Raw genomic sequence first — 19,484 nt, forward strand, 5'->3', positions numbered from 1 at the left:
TCGTTTTGACCTGTGTGATGTCTCCCTGGAAGCCCGGCTCCAAAGCCTTGCCTCTGCTCTACCGGAGGCAGCGTGATCCAGGGTGGTAGCCTTTGTCCAGAACTGACACAGGCCAACACGTTCGTTGCTGCTGCCTGGGTCATAGGTGACATTTGGAGCAAACAGTTCACAAACCAAAAGCCTTGGGAGAAGAGGCTGGAAAATGAGATATCGTAGGAGCCGAAGCAGCTCTGCTGTGGTCCTGGGGATTGAGCCGTGCGCTCAGCTGGGGCCGCACAGGCTCAGGAAAGGTCCAGAAAGCACCCAGTCCCCACCTGTGGCTGACCGTGAGGCCCAGTGAAGGAGGGGTGGGTGAGACAGAGCTGTGCGCTGCTTGGCTGCACGTGGAAGATGTGCACACACACACACACACACACACACCTCCTCTTCAAAGACAGGGGTGGGTGAGAGAGAGCTGTGCGCTGCTTGGCTGCATGTGGAAGATGTGTACACACACACACACACACACACACACACCTCCTCTTCAAAGACAGGGGTGGGTGAGAGAGAGCTGTGCGCTGCTTGGCTGCATGTGGAAGATGTACACACACACACACACACACACACACACACACACCTGCTCTTCAAAGACAGGAAAATCATTTGCTTCCAGACATTTAAGGAAATCTTGTTTAATCATTAGTTGACAACTAGGTCAACTGGCTGGAGACTTCAATGGCCATAAATGACAAACAACACATACAGAATTTTCACTCAGAAAGTCAGCAAAAGACAGATAAAGGTGCCTGCCGTGAAGGGCATGTGGAATCACCCTGGGAAAGGGAGAGACTCTGGTTTCTAGTGGGATCACGTTATAATGTTCATGGAACCCATTCTCAACAAAAACAAAAGTGTGAGTCTTGCAAGGACACAATGAAGAATGACCCATTCACGGAAAAAGGAGGCGAAGAGAAACTGTCCCCAAGGAAGCCCACAGGGACTTTGTAGACAAAGACTTTCAATAGGTCCAGGAAGCAAAAGGAAAGAAACAATGCCTAAAAAGCTAAAGGAAAGTTTGAGGATAAGCTCTCACCAAATAGAGAATATCAATAAAGAGTGAGAAATTATAAGGAGAAATTCTGATGTTGAAAAGGACAATAACCAATATGAAAAACCCACCAGAGGGACTCAACAGCGACTTACGTAGGCAGAAGAAGCCATCAACTTTAAGCCAGGACACGACAGACACAAGGTGGACACAACAGAGTGTCCGCCCAAGGACTGGAAGAACAGAAACGAAGGAAAAGGGACAGAGCCCCAGAAACCTGTGGCACCATCAGACACACCAACACACACACACACTGGGAGCCCCAGAGGAGAGGGAAGAAAGAGTATTTCAAGAAATAATGGCTGGGAATCCCCAAATTTGAGGTAAAGCATTATGCCACATATTCAAGCAGATCAACAAACTTCACATGGAATACACTCACATACCCACACCTGACACGTCGTGATGAAACTACCCAAAGATAAAAATGAACCTCGAAAGCTGCGCGCGAGGACTGACTACAGGAAACCTGGTACCACGTACGGGAACTCGAAGCCAACGTCAAAGCTGAACGCCAGACAAATGAGAGGAAAGGCAGTGTTTGCAACAGGGTCTCACTTTCCTGTGCACATGTGCACGTGTTACACACTCACGTACGCACACACACATGCATGGAAAAGACCCAAAACACGCCAACAGCGGTTACCCCAGTGTGAGCCCTGAATCCTGAGTTCTGTTTTTCCTTTTCTTTGTTCACTTTGTTTAGTTCATGTTTATTTTCTATTTTCCAAAATAATATATATTGTTCCTTTAAAAGTGGGAATGCATTAAGAGGTGATGTCAATTTTTTTTTTTTACATTTGCATTTATTTTATTTTTATTTTTCTAATTTTATTTTATTTTTAAATTTTACATAATTGTATTAGTTTTGCCAAATATCAAAATGAATCCGCCACAGGTATACACATGTTCCCCATCCTGAACCCTCCTCCCTCCTCCCTCCCCATACCATCCCTCTGGGCCGTCCCAGTGCACCAGCCCCAAGCATCCAGTATCGTGCATCGAACCTGGACTGGCAACTCGTTTCTTACATGATATTTTACATGTTTCAATGCCATTCTCCCAAATCTTCCCACCCTCTCCCTCTCCCACAGAGTCCATAAGACTGTTCTATACATCAGTGTCTCTTTTGCTGTCTCGTATACCGGGTTATTGTTACCATCTTTCTAAATTCCATATATATGCGTTAGTATACTGATGTCAATTCTTAGGTAAAACAAATAATTCCACCAACATAATATTTCTGTGTATCTGTATGTTAAATGTTTCATAAAATGACTTCATATTCTACAAATTCTGGGAATAGAGGCTTCTATTCATTATGGGCAAAACACACTCGTTAAACCAGAGCAGTGAGCCATCTTTTAATTCCACTCTGGCATGTCCTTCAGTAGGTAAACCAAAGTGGTGAGTTTGGACAAAGCCTGTTGATATGGGCCCCATCTTATTAATGCAGGGAGGTTACCACCAGCACACTTTCAATGAAGTCTGCGAGCTTTGTATGTGGAAAATTTTGTTACTATACCTCTTCCTTTGGCATTCTCTGTTCTTGAATAACTTATCCCTGAATGCAAAAAAAAAGTTGCCATATTTGTATAGTTCAGACTCTGTTAGCCCTGTGCCATGACTGGTAATAACAGAATTATGTGTAATAGGAATCCTATGTGTTGAGGACAACTCCAGCACTGCAACTCATTTAAAGATAGAGTTTTCAAGTCGGGCTTATAAATCATTTACAGAGAAGCTGAGCAGGGCTCAAACTGCCGTCCAATCGGCACATTCCTCAGACGTGAGCGCAGAGTGGGGGCGGGGGCGGCGGTGGAGCGAGCGCGGAGGCCAGACCGTCAGGAGCTGAGCTCGCCCTCGCCAGATATTAGATCAACAACCATTAAACATAATACGAACCATCTTCCGTGGCCAGGGCTCAACAGCTGCGCGTACAAACAGCTACAAATACGTCCCGGGAGGCTCGGGGCCCAGCCCGCCGACGGCCCCGCGCCTCCGGCCACCGCAGGGCCCTGGTTCCCCGCATCCAGATGCACTGGTACGTTCGTTCCCCGTGAACTGCACACACGCCGGTCCCCACGCCGGCCTCATGACATACCTACCCGTGTGGCTTCTGGGGGGGTGGGGTCGGAGGAAGTGGCCCAGCGCTGCAGAAACCCAGGCCGGACTCTGGGGCAGAGTCTGTGGCTCGTGTGTCACTTTCGTGGGGACCTGGCTCCGGGGTGTGTGAGCCTGGGGTTCCCTGCTGGTGAAGGGCAGCTCTGTCCTGAGGGAGGTCAGAGGTCAGTGGGCACGTCTCCCCTGCCCCCTTACCAGGCCTTCCACCTATTCTGTGGATCCGATAAAAATAATACATCAGTTACTGAAAAGGTGAAATTTAACACTGAGACACAGGTCTAAATTCTATGATTACAGAATTACTTTTCTGAGAAATGTCACAAACCTCCCTAAAACATAGCACACACACACACACACACACGACTTCTGAAATGCACACCTCATCCCCCTGCTTTCATCAGAGGCCCTGACACCGCCCAGTGTTATCTTGGCTTTTGACATTTACCGCCTGTGTTCTTCACTAGATTAAGTTTCAATGACGACAAGGATCCATCAGCCTGTCCATTACTGTTCTTCATGACACACGATAATTCGGATTGAACAAATCCATGAGTGGGTTACATCTGATACATAAAATTACATTCTCTTTCCTGTTTCAATACAAGGGGGCTGCTGCTAGCTTCCTTGGGTCAGTTTCCACACCCTCATCTGCACATATTTCTGTAAGAGAGTTAGGGAGCAATGATTTTTTCCTGCAGTTAACAGTGACCTTCAGCCTCTGTACATTTTCCTGCTCAAGCCTGTTTCGCCGCTTCCCTCCTTGGACCAACAAAGACCATCCCAACGTTAAAGTTTAGCAGAAAGACAAGCACATAACACACCACGTCGTGAAGCCCTTGGTTCTACAGGAAGTCTCGGTTCTAACAGAAACAGAGTAAGATCCCACATCAGCTCCGAGCTGCAGAGACACACCAGGGATGCTCTCCGCCCCCCGTGCGGCCCCAGCCGGCGGCACCACGCGCCCATGCACTTGCTCAGCCACGACTCTGGCCTGTCTTCCCTGAAGGACCTGTCACGTTTCCTCGCTGTTAAGCGCCTTCTGCAGACCTTCCCCACCTTGGGGAACCGTCCACCTTTCAGGTCTCGCGTTGCCCCTGAAGCCCGGGAGGCAGGCCCCCAGCGCCCTGCTTAGGGGCTGCAGCCCTGCCCGAGGGTCACAGCCTCAGTGCAGGCGTCACAGGAGACGTCAGCAGCAGCTGGGAGCAGTGCTCATCACCAAGTCTGACCTATTTTCCTATTTTTATTCCTATTTTCATGAACTGAGGATTTAACTCCATGGCCAACCCTTCAGCCGAACACCCAAGCTTGCACAGTAATTACTCAATTACCTTTAAATTTTGTTAAACTTTCATCATATGAAACTCGCAGCTTTACATGTTTCCAGTTTGTGATGTGATAGATGTGTTTCTGTCGAGGTAAATGAATAGAGTATGTGCTTTTTACAGTTTAACTAAAATGAGAATTTGAGGCTCTTGCTTCTGACAATGCCCTCAACCTGGGCCCCCAGGACCAGGAAGCGTCAGGAAAAATAGACGTCAAGGATGAAGGTTCGCCTTGAAGGAGAGTCGTCGCTGGATCTGTGTCACCACTGGGCCGTCTAACTGTTAATACCAATTCAGCACGTTTTTGAGCACCTGTGGTTTCTGTCAAATGACATGCTAGAGTCTGGGGCTGCAGAGTTCACAGGAGATGACAGCATGGGACAGAATCAGGAGCGGAAGTGCACAGGCCTTTAAAGGAGACAGGGCATGATGCCCACCCAGGGGCGGACACTTTGGGGAGGCTGGGTCTTGAAGGACAAGTAAGAATTAGAGGAGGGAGACAAGTGGAGAGAACTTTTCCAGAAAGAAGAGCTGGCCCGGGCGGGGGGCATGGCCGCGTGAGAGCACAGCTTGCAGAAGGGTGCGGGATTCAGCATGCTGGGCAGACTTTTGGAGGAAAACATCAGAGGCCAGAGAAGCAAGTGACAGACACACGTGAGTTTCAGATCCGCATTCAGGAGCAACGGCTGTGGCTGAACTAGTGGAGAATGCGCCTACATCCAGAGAAAGGTCCTTAAGAGAGTGATGCGAAGTGGAGTCCAAGGGTTTCCTATAGACGGCAGGCTCCCATGTTCAAAGACAGAAAAGCCAGAAGCAAATGGTGTGTGCTTAGATTCCACACCTGGGCATCCCAGAGGAAAGAGTGTTCATAAAGCCATGTGGGCAGAAGAGACCTTGGGTTCCATCTGTTACAGTGACACTCCCGAAGTACCGGTAACGGGTCACCAGCCGGCGATGATTCTCAGGATGTGACTGTTCACGTGCACAAGCTTGTGTTTCCTGTCTAACTGCCCTACTGGAACCTCCTGGGCAGGATATATCCACGTCCTTGAAAACAAACGTGAACACAAGTCATAGAGTGGGCAGCCTTACATCTTTCCTAAGCTTAGGGGGAAAGTATCCAATCTTTGGGAACTAACAATGACACTAGCTGTGAGCTTTTCCTAGATGGATGTCCATCGTTTTGAAGTTCTATTGTTTAAATCTTTCATTAATAGCTATTACATTTTGTCAAATGATTTTTCTGTGCCTACTGAGATGATCACACATTTTCTTTATTGACACAATGTATTATGGTACATTAATTTACTTTTTTATTAAGCCAACCTTGCATTCCTGGGATAAATCTCTATCGCTAATGGTGTGTAATCTTTAATATATTTTTCTGGGTTGATTTGCTAGTAATTTGTTGAGAATTTTTGTGTCTATATTCATAACAGATATTGGTCTTAGTTTTCTGTTCTTTTGATTTTTTTTAAATCAGAGTAATACTGATCTCCTTGAATGAGTTATGCTGTGTTTCCTGTAATTTCTTGGAAGATTTTGCGAAGAAGTGGTATTAATGCTTCTTTAAATGTTTGGTAGGAGTTACCAGTGAAGCCATCTTGTCCTGGATTTGCTTTGTGGAAAGTTTTTAAATTATTATTATTTAATCTTGTTATAAATCTACTAAAATTTTCTATTTATTCTTGAGTCAGTTTCACTAATTTGTACTTTTCTAGGAATGTTTCCATTTCAAGCAAGGTATGTACATTACTGGGATACAGCAGCTCATTGTAAGGCAGGCAGAGATGTCTCCACTTCCACTTCTGATTTCAGTAATTTGAGTCTTCTCTCCTTTTTCTTCATCAGTTTTAGCTCTTATCATAAGTTCAACCCTTGATAATTTCATGTATTCTAACATCTGGATACACAATTTAGTGTAATTTTATGAGATGACTCACCTAAAAATTAAGATAGCTAATCATACACAGGTGAAATTCTAGATCACACCGAAAGGCTACCACACTGTGGGAACATCCATCTGGGACTCGAGACTCCTAGAACATGTGTTCTGCTATGGACTAGCTCTGTAATTTTCAATAGATCACCTTTTTTCTTTAGGCTACAAATGGAACGCCACACCTGGGGGGACTGTCACTAATGCACTCCCATCAGTGGTGGAGAGCTTGAGGTGAGGCAAATCAACTCTGTTCAGAACGGAAGTCTGAGCCCAGGTCTCCTGCATGCCAAGCATGACGGATGCTTCAGTGCCCAAGTACCCTTCTCATGGGCTTCCCAGGTGGCTCAGTGGTAAAGAACTCACCTGCAATGCAGGAGACCCCAGTTAGATTCCTGGGTTGGGAAGTTCCCCTGGAGAACGGATAGGCTGCCCACTCCAGTATTCTTGGGCTTCCCTAGGGGCTCAGCTGGTAAAGAATCCACCTGCAATGTGGGAGACCTGGTTCAATCCCTGGGTTGGGAAGATCCCCTGGAGAAGGGAAAGGCTACCCACTCCAGTATTCTGGCCTGGAGAATCCCATGAACAGAGGAGTCTGGTGGGCTACAGTCCACGGGGTCACAAAGAGTCGGACACGACTGAGCAACTAAACCACCACCACCATGCTCTTTTCTTTATATTTTCTTTAAAGCTCAAAGATTGTTTTACTTAAAATTAGATTTCCTTGGGTCTAACAACTAAAAGCATGAGAATCATACAGGAGACCATGAACTATTTCAAATTCTTAAATTCAGCAACAGGGGAAAAACAGACTCATCCATCAGAAGTTCTTTTTTCTTCCTTTCTTTTATAATCTGACGTAAATCACAGAGAGCAAAGGCAAAATTTAAAAGCAACACGATATTTTCCAGTAGTTCACCTTATCCTTGGACGTGAGACTTATTAACTGTTATCCAGATGTGTTTAACATAGCTTAAAACAACGGCGCTCTGGTTTTAAACTGTAGGGTAATAATTTAACAATGTTCTATCTGCCTGAAACAAGACCACCCACACTTGAGAAATTTCCATCTTTCTTGAAGTCTGTATAACACAGAACTTGGCAAGCAAGGAAACAGCAGTAGGGAGGCCAAGATGTGGTCCGGAGAAGGCAGCTTTCTATACAGAGTGAACTGCTGCTGATAAATAGAAGCAACTATTGTTCAGTTTTCATGCCCAACACATCCACATCGGCATAGTTGCTTCCAGCAGGAAACAGCAGCAAAATTCCAGATCTGTCTCCATTTAACCCAACACCTTCCCCACGCACTTTCAGCTGAGGAGTCAAGACCAACGACCGCACACAAGGAGGGGTCACTCGACAGAAGTGCATTGAGGTTGCCAGCATGCCTGCGAGCCTTCATCTCTGGAAAATATTAGAGCATCTTTGTGTGCCAGTTACAAAAACAGATTCAAAAGAGTGAAAGCGAAGCCTGCACCAACAGTTCAAATGAGGGTGGACGAGGATTCTTCTCTTGGAAGATTCTCCTGAGTCCTGCATCAGGACCACACCTGCTGTGTGTTCCAGGGGACACCAGAGCAGCCAGGCCCCAATCACCCTCTCAAGCGTCCATGTTCGCCATGACCCTGCTCACACCTGCACAGAAGCCCCTTGGCTCCAGCCATGGTCACTATTGATCTGGGTATGTTTGTTTATATTAGAGTATCCCGTTGAAGTGGGCTCCCCTTGTGGCTCAGATGGTAAAGAATAGGCCTGCAATGCAGAAGACCTGGGTTTGATCCCTGGGTCAGGAAGATTCCCTGGAGAAGGGAATGGCAACCCACTTCAGTATTCTGGCCTGGAGAATCCCGTGGACAGAGGAGCCTGGCAGGGTACAGTCCACGGGGTCACAAAGAGTCAGACACGAATGAGCAACTAACACTATATCCCATTTTAAGTATAGAACTAATAACACAGGTGAGAGAGATTGCTTAAAAATGAAGGAAAATGCTACAGAAAAGACTGTTCTTTCAATTCCAGCTGACTGCCCCAAGATGTTTAATGGCATGCACCAGACAGCAAGGATTCATCATGCTCCCGAGACAAGCCGTGCAGGGGGTTCTGGACACCAAGGAGTGGAGTCAAGACATTGATCCGATGTCTAAACTGCACCCACGAATCGGGGCTCTCCCCTGGGCCCAGGCTTCACTACGGATGTCAAGGGTGTGGTCCTCAGGAGGCGGGAAAGGAGTGGACTTGGGGGCCAAGCCGCCCTGACCAGCCCCCCAGTCCCTGCCTCCTCTCCCCAGCTCTCGGCAAACTCAGGGTCAGGTCACACAGCGTGGCCCTCAGGAGGAGGAGGGCCTCCCTGTCATGCCTCAGGGGGTTGTGCAGCCAGTAGGCATTTTCTAGGGAGCCGCGGCTCGCAGATCCACAGGGCGTAGATTTACCGGACACGCAGCCCTAACCCAGAGTCATCCTGCTAAAAGTGCCACAGAGGTCAGGGCTGTCCTCCCAGCAAACAGCGGGAACCTCTGTACCAGAAGGCAGCGGTCACCTTGGTAACAGCAGCAGTCGAGGTCGCCTGCTTCTTTCTCCCGAGCGGCCCTGCGTGACCCTAGTGGCTGAGAGAGAAACTCAGCTCCCGAGCGGCCCTGCGTGATCCTAGTGACTGAGAGAGAGACTCAGCCCAGGCCAGCCGCCCCGACGTTTTCCCGCCACTACACGGGGCAGGCGAGGCACAGCCCCCGTCCTCCGTGTGGCTTGGATTCCATGCAGAGGGGCAGCCAGGAAGAGCGTGGACATGAGCGCAGACTGTGAAATAGTAACAGGACCGAGGCCGAGGGCCAGGGCTCCGGGTCGGCGGTTGGAGGAGGGCTCTCTGCAGGTGTAACCGGGGAACTGGGGTCCTCGAGACAAGAAGCTGTTGATGGCAAATTCAGGGAAACCACTATAGTCGGGGAGAAAGTGAAAGTGAAGTCGCTCAGTCGTGTCAGACTCTTTGCGGCCCCATGGACTGTAGCTCACCAGGCTCCTCCGTCCGTGGGATTCTCCAGGCAATAGTACTGGAGTGGGGTGCCATTTCCTTCTCCAAGGGATCTTCCCCACCCAGGGTTCGAATCCGGGTCTCCCACATCGCCGGCAGACGCTTTACCGTCTGAGCCACCAGGGAAGTCGGGGAGAAAAGCAGGGCACAAATCCTGAAGCAGAACAGCTCTGAGTCGAACAGAGACATCTGGGGAGCGAGACATGCCTGCAGGGGTGGACCCTGGGCGAGGAGGAGGGTCCTGCAGCACAGGCCTCAGGTGGGCGCGGGGCCTCGCAGGACCCCGTCCCCTCCGGCAGAGGTAGGCGCCGTCCCAGGAGGGTGTGGGGCAGGCAGGAGGGTGACACCTGCTGGTCTGTTTCAGGGACATGTCTGGCCACCAGTGAGAAGGGGCAAAGAGGGGCGTGGTCCAGGAGGGAGAACGGGGTCTGCAAGAAGGTGGGAGGAGCTAGCAGAAGAGTGGACGGATCTGACTGTGGGTCAAGACGTGGCCAGGGTGTGTAATCACACCTCAACAAAGCATGGGGCTGAACTCACGGCCAAGAGTCCTTATCTCCTGAGGATATTACTGCGTGGTGAGGTAGTCACAGCTGAGGCACACCCTGCCAGAGGCGTCCTTCATGATAAATGGAGAGTATGCTGGGGTCGGGGGCTGCAACAAGATGAGTTTTAACTGTTGAAAACGGGAGGATGTGGAGATCCACTATGCACGGAACAGACGCTTGACCTTCTCCACAATAAGACATCTGCAAGGGAAAAGCACAGGGCGGGGCAGGCCTGCTGGCTGGGAACCACTCACCCACACGGGGCCCCACAGCCTCTCCAAGTGAGCCCTCTCTGCCTAGAACAGCGGGACACTTTTGAACAAAATGTACTCTTTTTAAGACACTTTCATCGGCAGAAAGGATCCACTTATTTGGCAATTTGGAAGTTCTTTGTTACACTGAGCTAAAAATAAATCTTTCTGAAACTTCCAACCCTGGGACCTGGTTCAGTAACGTGGGAACCGAGAAGCAAGGGGACTCTTCCTATGTGAAAACTATGAAGACTGAAGGGCAGCTGTCAGCTCAGACTGATCCTTCAAACCGTTCCCTAAAACCAAAAGATGTTTTCCTCATAAATAGTCCTTTTCCTATTCCTTCTCCCCTTTTTTTTCCCCCAAGTCCAGGTGCCCTTAGCTTCCTTCTGGGCTTGGTCACTCAGTCGTGTCCAAGTCTTTGCGACCCCGTGGACTGTAGCCCACCAGGCTCCTCTGTCCTCTGTCCATCGGATTCTCTAAGGAAGAATACTGCAGTAGGTAGCCTTTCCCTCCTCCAGGGGATCTTCCCAACTCAGGGATCGAGCCCAGGTCTCCCACATTGCAGGCAGATTCCTTACTGACTGAGCCACCAAGGAAACTTGAGGACCTTGCAATTTCGATTGAAGCCTCTCTTCTCACTGGTTTGTTCACATCGTCCACACACTGAATAAATCCTCCATATACTCAGTAATAGTTCTCAATCTGCTTTCCTCTTCAATACACAGTGAATGACATTATTTCTATCATGCTGCTGCTGCTGCTAAGTCGATTCAGTCGTGTCCGACTCTGTGCGACCCCATAGACAGCAGCCCACCAGGCTCCCCCGTCCCTGGGATTCTCCAGGCAAGAACACTGGAGTGGGTTGCCATTACCTTCTGCAATGCATGAAAGTGAAAAGTGAAAGTGAAGTCGCTCAGTCGTGTCCGACTCTTAGCGACCCCATGGACTGCAGCCCACCAGGCTCCTCTATCCATGGGATTTTCCAGGCAAGAGTACTGGAGTAGGGTGCCATTGCCTTCTCCGATTTCTATCATATGATCCCATTAAATTAAAAGTACAAAACTAAGCTTAGGCTTTGTATGTGAGCTTGTCCCCCCCCATTCGTAAAGGCCAGGCCTGCACATCATTTGTCCACAGTTAATGGGACTAAGGACAGCAACTGACCCAATAAGAATACTCCATACGGACAGGAAGCGATAATTCAAAATATAAGTACTGTGGTCAGTTATGTTAGTAATTGAAGTGCCCCAAGTACTGAACTTCTTTCTTGCCCTAAGAATCATAAACATTTGCTAGAATCCCTTTAACACACACATAAAAATCACATTAACGTGATGTTCATGGTGACGATGTTACAGGATTCAGCGTCTTTGCTCAAAATCCACAGCTGTTCATCTCAGCTCTCCCCACCCATGGGTATGTGTGGGAGGTGTGTGTGTGACAGGGGTGTGGGCATGTGTGTGACAGGGGTGTGGGCATATGTGTGACAGGGGTGTGGGGTGTGACGGGGGTGTGGGTGCGTGTGACAGGGATGTGGGTGTGAGTGTGATAGGCGTGTGGGTGTGTGATGGGGGTATGTGTGTGATGGGGGTGTTGGTGTGTGATGGGGGTGTGGGCGTGTGACGGGTGTGGGTGTGAGTGTGATGGGGGTGTGGGAGTGTGACGGTGTGGCTGTGTGTGTGACAAGGATGTGGGTGTGAGTGTGATGGGGGTGTGGGTATGAGTGTGACAGGTGTGTGCGACAGGGGTGTCACTGTGTGTGTGATGGGGGTGTGGGTGGGTGTGTGACGGGGGTATGGGTGTGAGTGTGGCGGGGGTGTAGGTGTGAGTGTGACAGGGGTGTGTGTGTGTGTGTGGCGGGGTGCTGGTGTGAGTGTGACGGGTGTGTGTGTGTGTGATGGTGGTGTGGGTGTGTGTGTGATGGTGGTGTGGGTGTGAGTGTGACGGGGGTGTGTGTGTGATGGAGGTGTGTGTTTGTGACGGGTGTGTGTGATGGGGGTGTGGGTGTGTGTGACGGGGGTGTGGCTGTGTGTGGTGGGGGTGTGGCTGTGTGTGTGATGGGGTGTGGGTCTGAGTGTGATGGGGGTGTGTGTGTGTGTATGATGGGGGTGTGGGTGTGTGACGGGGGTGTGGGTGTGTGATGGGTGTGTGGGTGTGAGTGTGACGGGGGCGTGGGTGTGTGAGGATGTGTGTGTTTGCTCTAACCTCCCGAGTCCTCTCTGCCCCCAACTTTCTTGATCCCACTCACAACATTAGAGTTAAGGTTTTGGTTAGAAAATAAAAGGTGAACTACCAAAAAAGCTGAACAGATAACTTCTTAAAGATTAAAATGTTTCTGTTCACTTTATGGGCCAGTACAACTGTCTGTGCAGTATTTTCTGAATGCAATTTTATGTGAAGAAATGAAGTTGACATACAACTTCCTCACATCACCATGGATCCAGGCAGCAGCTCAACCTTGACCTGGTTCTCAGCCCTGCTGGCCCCATTAAAGTCACCTTAAAGAGCTGTTTCTTGGCAGGAATCCATTTAAACCATGAGTCCGTTTTTTAAGTATAACTTAGTTAAGACGAGATACGTCAAGCCAACTGGCAGTGAACTCCTGTGCCTGTGGCCGTGTGCTGGAGGAGAGGCGCGTGGGTGCCAGGCCCTCATGTGTCCACCTGCTCAGCCGGGGCACTGCTGTCGGTCCACGTGGGCCCCAGGCCCTCACATGCCCACCCGCTCAGTGGGGGCACTGGGGTTGGTCCACACAGGAGCCACCTACAAGCCTTCCTCTGCCATCTTCTAACTGAAGCATAGCCCAAAGCTCTAGTATTTTCTTCTTCGTGCTCAGCTGTGGCGCCCACAGCACTGGTCACTTCAGGGAGCTGAGCTGGGAGGCGCAGCTACCAGTCAGGCAGCAGGTGGAGATGTGGGTCCTGAGAGGAAGCATGTGGGGACGGTGCGAGTTACACCTGTGACCTGGGTACGCTCCCCAGCGGCAGGACATGGAGGACGTGTGGACGCGGGGGCAGGAAGAGCTGACCAACACACGTATCACCATGGAAACACGTCCCATGGACACCAAGAGGAGGCGGCCCTGGGGGGTTGGAGGGAGCAGTGGTGAACACTGAGCCAGGCACATGCCTGAGATCACACGCGCCTCTCAGGGACACAGCGGGAGACGCGGCTGCTTCCAGCAGAACTCTAAGCTCGGGGCCAGTCCTGCAAGTCCCACATGGTGCTCCTTCTAGAGCACCCACAACTAGTGAGGGAGGCAATCCCTAGGCAGGTTGACAAGAAGTCCAGGGTCCCCAAAGAGGAGGAGAAAGGGGTCTGGGTTTCTTGAGGAATCAGATCAGATCAGTCGCTCAGTTGTGTCCAACTCTGCGACCCCATGAATCGCAGCACACCAGGCCTCCCTGTCCATCACCAACTCCCAGAGTTCACTCAGACTCACGTCCATCGAGTCAGTGATGCCATCCAGCCATCTCATCCTCTGTCGTCCCCTTCTCCTCCTGCCCCCAATCCCTCCCAGCATCAGAGTCTTTTCCAATGAGTCAACTCTTCACATGAGGTGGCCAAAGTACTGGAGTTTCAGCTTTAGCATCATTCCTTCCAAAGAAATCCCAGGGCTGATCTCCTTCAGAATGGACTGGTTGGATCTCCTTGCAGTCCAAGGGACTCTCAAGAGTCTTCTCCAACACCACAGTTCAAAAGCATCAGTTCTTCAGCGCTCAGCCTTCTTCACAGTCCAACTCTCACATCCATATATGACCACTGGAAAAACCATAGCCTTGACTAGACGAACCTTTGTTGGCAAAGTAATGTCTCTGCTTTTGAATATGCTGTCTAGGTTGGTCATAACTTTCCTTCCAAGGAGTAAGCATCTTTTAATTTCATGGCTGCAGTCACCATCTGCAGTGATTTTGGAGCCCAAAAAATAAAGTCTGATACTGTTTCCACTGTTTCCCCATCTATTTCCCATGAAGTGATGGGACCGGACGCCATGATCTTTGTCTTCTGAACGTTGAGCTTTAAGCCAACTTTTTCACTCTCCACTTTCACTTTCATCAAGAGGCTTTTGACTTCCTCTTCACTTTCTGCCATAAGGGTGGTGTCATCTGCATATCTGAAGTTATTGATATTTCTCCCGGCAGTCTTGATTCCAGCTTGTGTTTCTTCCAGTCCAGCGTTTCTCATGATGTACTCTGCATATAAGTTAAATAAACAGGGTGACAATATACAGCCTTGACGTACTCCTTTTCCTATTTGGAACCAGTCTGTTGTTCCATGTCCAGTTCTAACTGTTGCTTCCTGATCTGCATACAGATTTCTCAAGAGGCAGATCAGAAGGTCTGGTATTCCCATCTCTTTCAGAATTTTCCACAGTTTATTGTGATCCACACAGTCAAAGGCTTTGGCATAGTCAATAAAGCAGAAATAGATGTTTTTCTGGAACTCTCTTGCTTTTTCCATGATCCAGCGGATGTTGGCAATTTGATCTCTGGTTCCTCTGCCTTTTCTAAAACCAGCTGAGGAGGAGATAGGAGTCTGGAATTCTCAAGGAGGAGGAAAGGACAGACATCTTTTTTTTTCTCTACATTCCTTAGTCTTAGTCACATAAAACATTTTTTTAAGTCTGAAACTGATGATTACACAGGAAACAACTCAGTTACAGTGTATCCTGCTTGAGGACAGTTTCTCCTTCCTGAAAACCTTCTGACTAATCCTGATATCTTAGAATGTATATTATGGGAGTGGGTCTGGTAGGATCTTTCTAGTGTTAAGTTCTAAGCCTGTTATCCTAAAATGTAAATTGTGGGAGTGGGTCTGGTGAAATTTTCACAAACTTGAGACATTCTTTTGATTTACTGTAATAATTAATTAAAAAGTATATAACTCCCTTGCTAACACTAGTGAGGGGCCACTCCCATCCCCCCCTCTGATGTCTGGGTCAGAAGCTCTCTCTGTCCCCTTTGATACTTTAATAAAACTCTGCTACACAAAAGCTCCCGAGTGATCAAGCCTGGTGCCTGGTCCCGAAGCTGCACCTTCCTCAGAGGTCACAAATCCCACACTGCTCACCGTCAGCTGTCACCAGCCTCACAGCCCGCACATCACGATGCTTTCACTCTTCCCCCCAGCCTCCAGAGGACAGAGGCCTTGCTTTATTTACTGATAAATTATCTAACTTCTATGCAGAGTACATCATGAGAAGTGTTGGGCTGGAAGAAGCACAAGCTGGAATCAAGATTGCCGGGAGCAATATCAATAACCTCAGATATGCAGATGACACCACCCTTATGGCAGAAAGTGAAGAAGAACTCAAAAGCCTCTTGATGAAAGTGAAAGACGAGAATGAAAAGTTGGCTTAAAGCTCAACATTCAGAAAACTAAGATCATGGCATCTGGTCCCATCACTTAATGGCAAATAGATGAAGAAACAGTGGAAACAGTGGCTGATTTTATTTTTCTGGGCTCCAGAATCACTGCAGATGATGACTGCAGCCATGAAATTAAAAGATGCTTACTCCTTGGAAGCAAAATTATGACCAACCTAGATAACATATTCAAAAGCAGAGACATTTCTTTGTCAACAAAGGTCCACCTAGTCAAGGCTATGGTCATGTATGGATGTGAGAGTTGGACTGTGAAGAAAGCTGAGAGCCGAAGAATTGATGCTTTTGAACTGTGGTGTTGGAGAAGACTCTTGAGAGCCCCTTGGACTGCAAGGAGATCCAACCAGTCCATCCTAAAGGAGATCAGTCCTGGGTATTCATTGGAAGGACTGATGCTGAAGCTGAAACTCCAATAGTTTGGCCACCCGATGCAAAGAACTGACTCATTAGAAAAGACCCTGACACTGGGAAAGATTGAAGGCAGGAGGAGAAGGGGATGACAGAGGGTGAGATGGCTGGATGGCATCACCGACTCAATGGACATGAGTTTGAGCAATCTCCGGGAATTGGTGATGGACAGGGAGGCCTGGCATACTACGGTTCATGGGGTCACAAAGAGTCAGACACGACTGAGTGACTGAACTGAAGAAAGTGAGACCTCACTGAAGTCCATTAAGACCTCGTCCCTTCTAGTTCAAACACATCCTACGAAACATGACGCGGCTTTGGGCCTCAGGGCCCTAGCACCTCCTCTCCGGCCAGAGCTTCATAGCAGTGGCCCTTTCCCTGTGAGCTCTGAGCACAGGGCTGTATGCACCCGTGTCTCCTCCACTCCTGAGAAGCTGGAGAAATGTCCAAACTCACATGGAACCCCTCCTCTTTGGGGATTTCACTGAGTTCCACTAAATCTTAAAAAGGAGACAGTAGGAGTGTTTTCTCAGATCAGCGAATGAAAGGGTTTTTTCCTTCATTAATTTTTTAATTTATTGGCGTGTAGCTTGTTCACGGTGCTGTGTGAGTTTCAGGTGTACAGCACAAGGAGTCAGGATTACCCACACCCATCTGTCCTCTTCTCTTAGATATTTTTCCTAACTTTTTAAACTGACTGGAGGAGGCTCTGTTCCGCGAGAGTGACTGCTCTAGGTGCTCACTGAAACATCTGCAAAAGGCGAGCTTTCAGGAGAGCACAGAGCCGGGTGCCGCCCCACCGGCCACTGGAGGAAGCAGGCTCTGCACGCTTGTGCAGTCTCCACTGTTTCTATGTGGGCACGAGTTACACAGGGCGCGCACTGGACAGTTCTAGGGAAAATAAAACAGCCGTGCCCGGACCAGCATGGCCCTTCGCACTGTTGCGGAAGGTGCATGAGGACCCACCTTGCTGCGTGAGGCTACTCCATCGGGAACAAACCACGACAGCAGACATCTAAACCACAGGGCTCACAAGGCTCTAATCCTCCCCCTCACTAGTCAGCTACATGGCAGGCACCCTGCCTCCACTGCCCTCGTGTGTCTGTGCCCCCAACCCCACCTTCATCTCCTGCACCCGCTCCCCTGCACCTGGCGGGTCTGTGCCCCCCAGCCCACCCCCACCTCCTGCACCCGCTCCCCTGCACCTGGAGGGTCTGCACTCGAGCCCACCTCCAGCTCCTGGTGGGTCTGTGCCCCTCACCTCACCTCTACCTCCTGTGCCTGCCTCCTCCACCGACAGTGTTCTGTCTCCAGCAGACCAAGTAAGCCCTTCTCTTTCTTGTACAAATGTCAGAAGGAAGTGCTGGTGCCAAACTCTGACTGAATCTTTATAATGTACCTTAGAAAAGAAATTAGGAATTAATCTTACGGCATGAGCTCAGGCTATAGCAGTGTGCATCTGTAAGATATACCACACCTACCAGCTCACGCGGTGTTACAGTCACACATGGCAGGCTGGGGACGAGCCACAGAAGACCCTTCCCTTTACTGGTGCTTATGAAGCTTACAGTCAATAGAAAATGCTTGCTGTTTTAATAAAACACGAGTATCCAAAAATATTAGGGACGAATAGTCACAAAGGATGAGTAAATATAAGAAGTCGGAAAGGCAGGAAAAGAGGGATCAGCTAGGCTATCATGGGGAGATTCTGGTTATGGATGCAGGATTTCTCTTCAGAACCCTCTCTCAGCAGCTCTGTGACCCTGGGTCCATCTCAACCTTCCTTGTTTGTGTTTCTATAAGAAATGATGACACCTTTTAAGATGACTTTGAAGGCTAAATATTTACTTTATGTGAACACGATAACTTGCTTTGGAACCATGACTCTCAAGGTCAATCCTCCTAGAAGAAACAGCTCTTAGAGCTATCCCCATGAAGGTGGAGAGCAAGCCAGGGGGCGTTCCTGCTAGCGTGCGAGGGCTGGGTTGGGACCAGGGGGAGGGAGCACGCTGAGCTGCAGCCCAGGCTCCACACCAAGGCTGCTGCATGTTAGCCTGCGGCCCAGCTCTTCTCGATGGGGGCGGGTGTATCTTATCAAGAATGTAAACAAAGGGGAGCGTTCTCTGTGATCTCTCAAGTTCCTTCTAGCTCTAAAGTGCGACTATTCCAGTTCTGCTAAAATGGACCACGAGCAAACAGACTAACAAACGAGTCCGAATCCCTGAACCAGCAAAGAACCAAACCGCACGGGACGTGCCTTCCAATTTAAGGCAACTGTGGAAACTCGATTCCGAACTGCGTTTCCAAGCTGAGTACTGTAGGCCCACAGTCCCCTCGGCCTCGAGATCTGGAAGAATTTAGTGGCTTGGCAGGACAGCGTGGCAGCTGGGCACGGAGGCACACAGCCTCTGAATGGAAAAGCTGACGGCTGTGCAGACTGGGGGTCCAGTAACCCAGATCCCCCTCTGCTCCAGGGCTGTGGGGAAGAGCCGCGCCCGCAGCCGTGTGCAGAGCCCGACCTGCCAAGTCAGAGGCCCTGCTTTCCTCCGCTCGTGTTCCTGTGTCCTTCCTGAGAAAGCGCGGGCTTAGACGCTGCACCAGCACAGGTGTGAGCAAACAAAAATACCAACGCAGCGAACCCTTAGACAAAAATAAACACCTGAGGATACCAGGTCTCCAACTTCTGAAGCCACGAAACAGCCGTTCCGTGTGCAGCCCCTTTGCCATCTCACTCCGGGGCGGCAGGACCAGTGGCCTTTGACTGATTCATGGGCAACACTGGAAGTGGCCCCTCCTTCTAAGCTGGTCTGGGCTTATACGAAAGTCTACATTTAAAAAAAAAAAAAGAAAGTCTACATTTTACACATAAACTCACTCTATGTTTCTGCCGATTCATCACTTTAAATGCTTGCAGAGCAGACCAGAGCCCAGCTAAGTGTCCTGGACCCTGGGTCTCTTATGTGCATTTCTGCTCCCATGGGAGGGAATCGCCCTCAGGGGAGACTGGGACTCCTGGGGCCCAGTGAGCACAGTAGTCAGCAGTGATGATGGGATCATGACATGCATGTGTGCACACACACATGAACACGCACACATACACACATGCACATACACACCCATGATTCACTCCCCAGGAGACACTGAGCCTCTACTCTGCTGGTGATGGGTCTGACTCTCAGGCATAAAAACGAAAGTGAAGAAGAAAAACCATCCTCCCGAGGAACGGAAATTCCAGTGGAGAAGCCGACACATGAACTGATAATTTAAGAATGTAACGCTCCGGGTGCCGTTCACTGCTGTGCTGGGTTCAGCCGCTCACCATGCCCGACTCTCCGACCCCATGGACCCCACCAGGCAAGGATACCGGAGTGGGCTGCCATGTCCTACTCCAGTGTG

General features: G+C 49.4%; 1 protein-coding gene across 16 annotated transcripts in view; it reads right to left on the bottom strand.

The window, feature by feature from the left end:
• The window catches only part of WDR27 (WD repeat domain 27), a 178,087-nt gene that overhangs the window by 70,229 nt on the left and 88,374 nt on the right, over positions 1 to 19,484 (bottom strand). For 2 of the 16 annotated variants that reach the window (XM_070796566.1, XM_070796558.1), the window contains one exon: positions 2,079 to 10,149. The exons of 12 other annotated variants lie outside the window; for them this stretch is intronic. In XM_070796566.1, coding sequence (XP_070652667.1) covers positions 10,063 to 10,149 — 87 coding nt within the window. In that variant the 3' untranslated portion in view covers positions 2,079 to 10,062. Of the gene's footprint in view, positions 1 to 2,075; positions 10,150 to 19,484 lie in introns of those variants that run through there. 2 more of the 16 variants (XM_070796559.1, XM_070796562.1) reach the window with 2 other exon arrangements.

Source organism: Bos indicus, chromosome 9 (genome assembly GCF_029378745.1).
Source record: "Bos indicus isolate NIAB-ARS_2022 breed Sahiwal x Tharparkar chromosome 9, NIAB-ARS_B.indTharparkar_mat_pri_1.0, whole genome shotgun sequence".
In the NCBI taxonomy this organism is placed as follows: Eukaryota; Metazoa; Chordata; class Mammalia; order Artiodactyla; family Bovidae; genus Bos; species Bos indicus.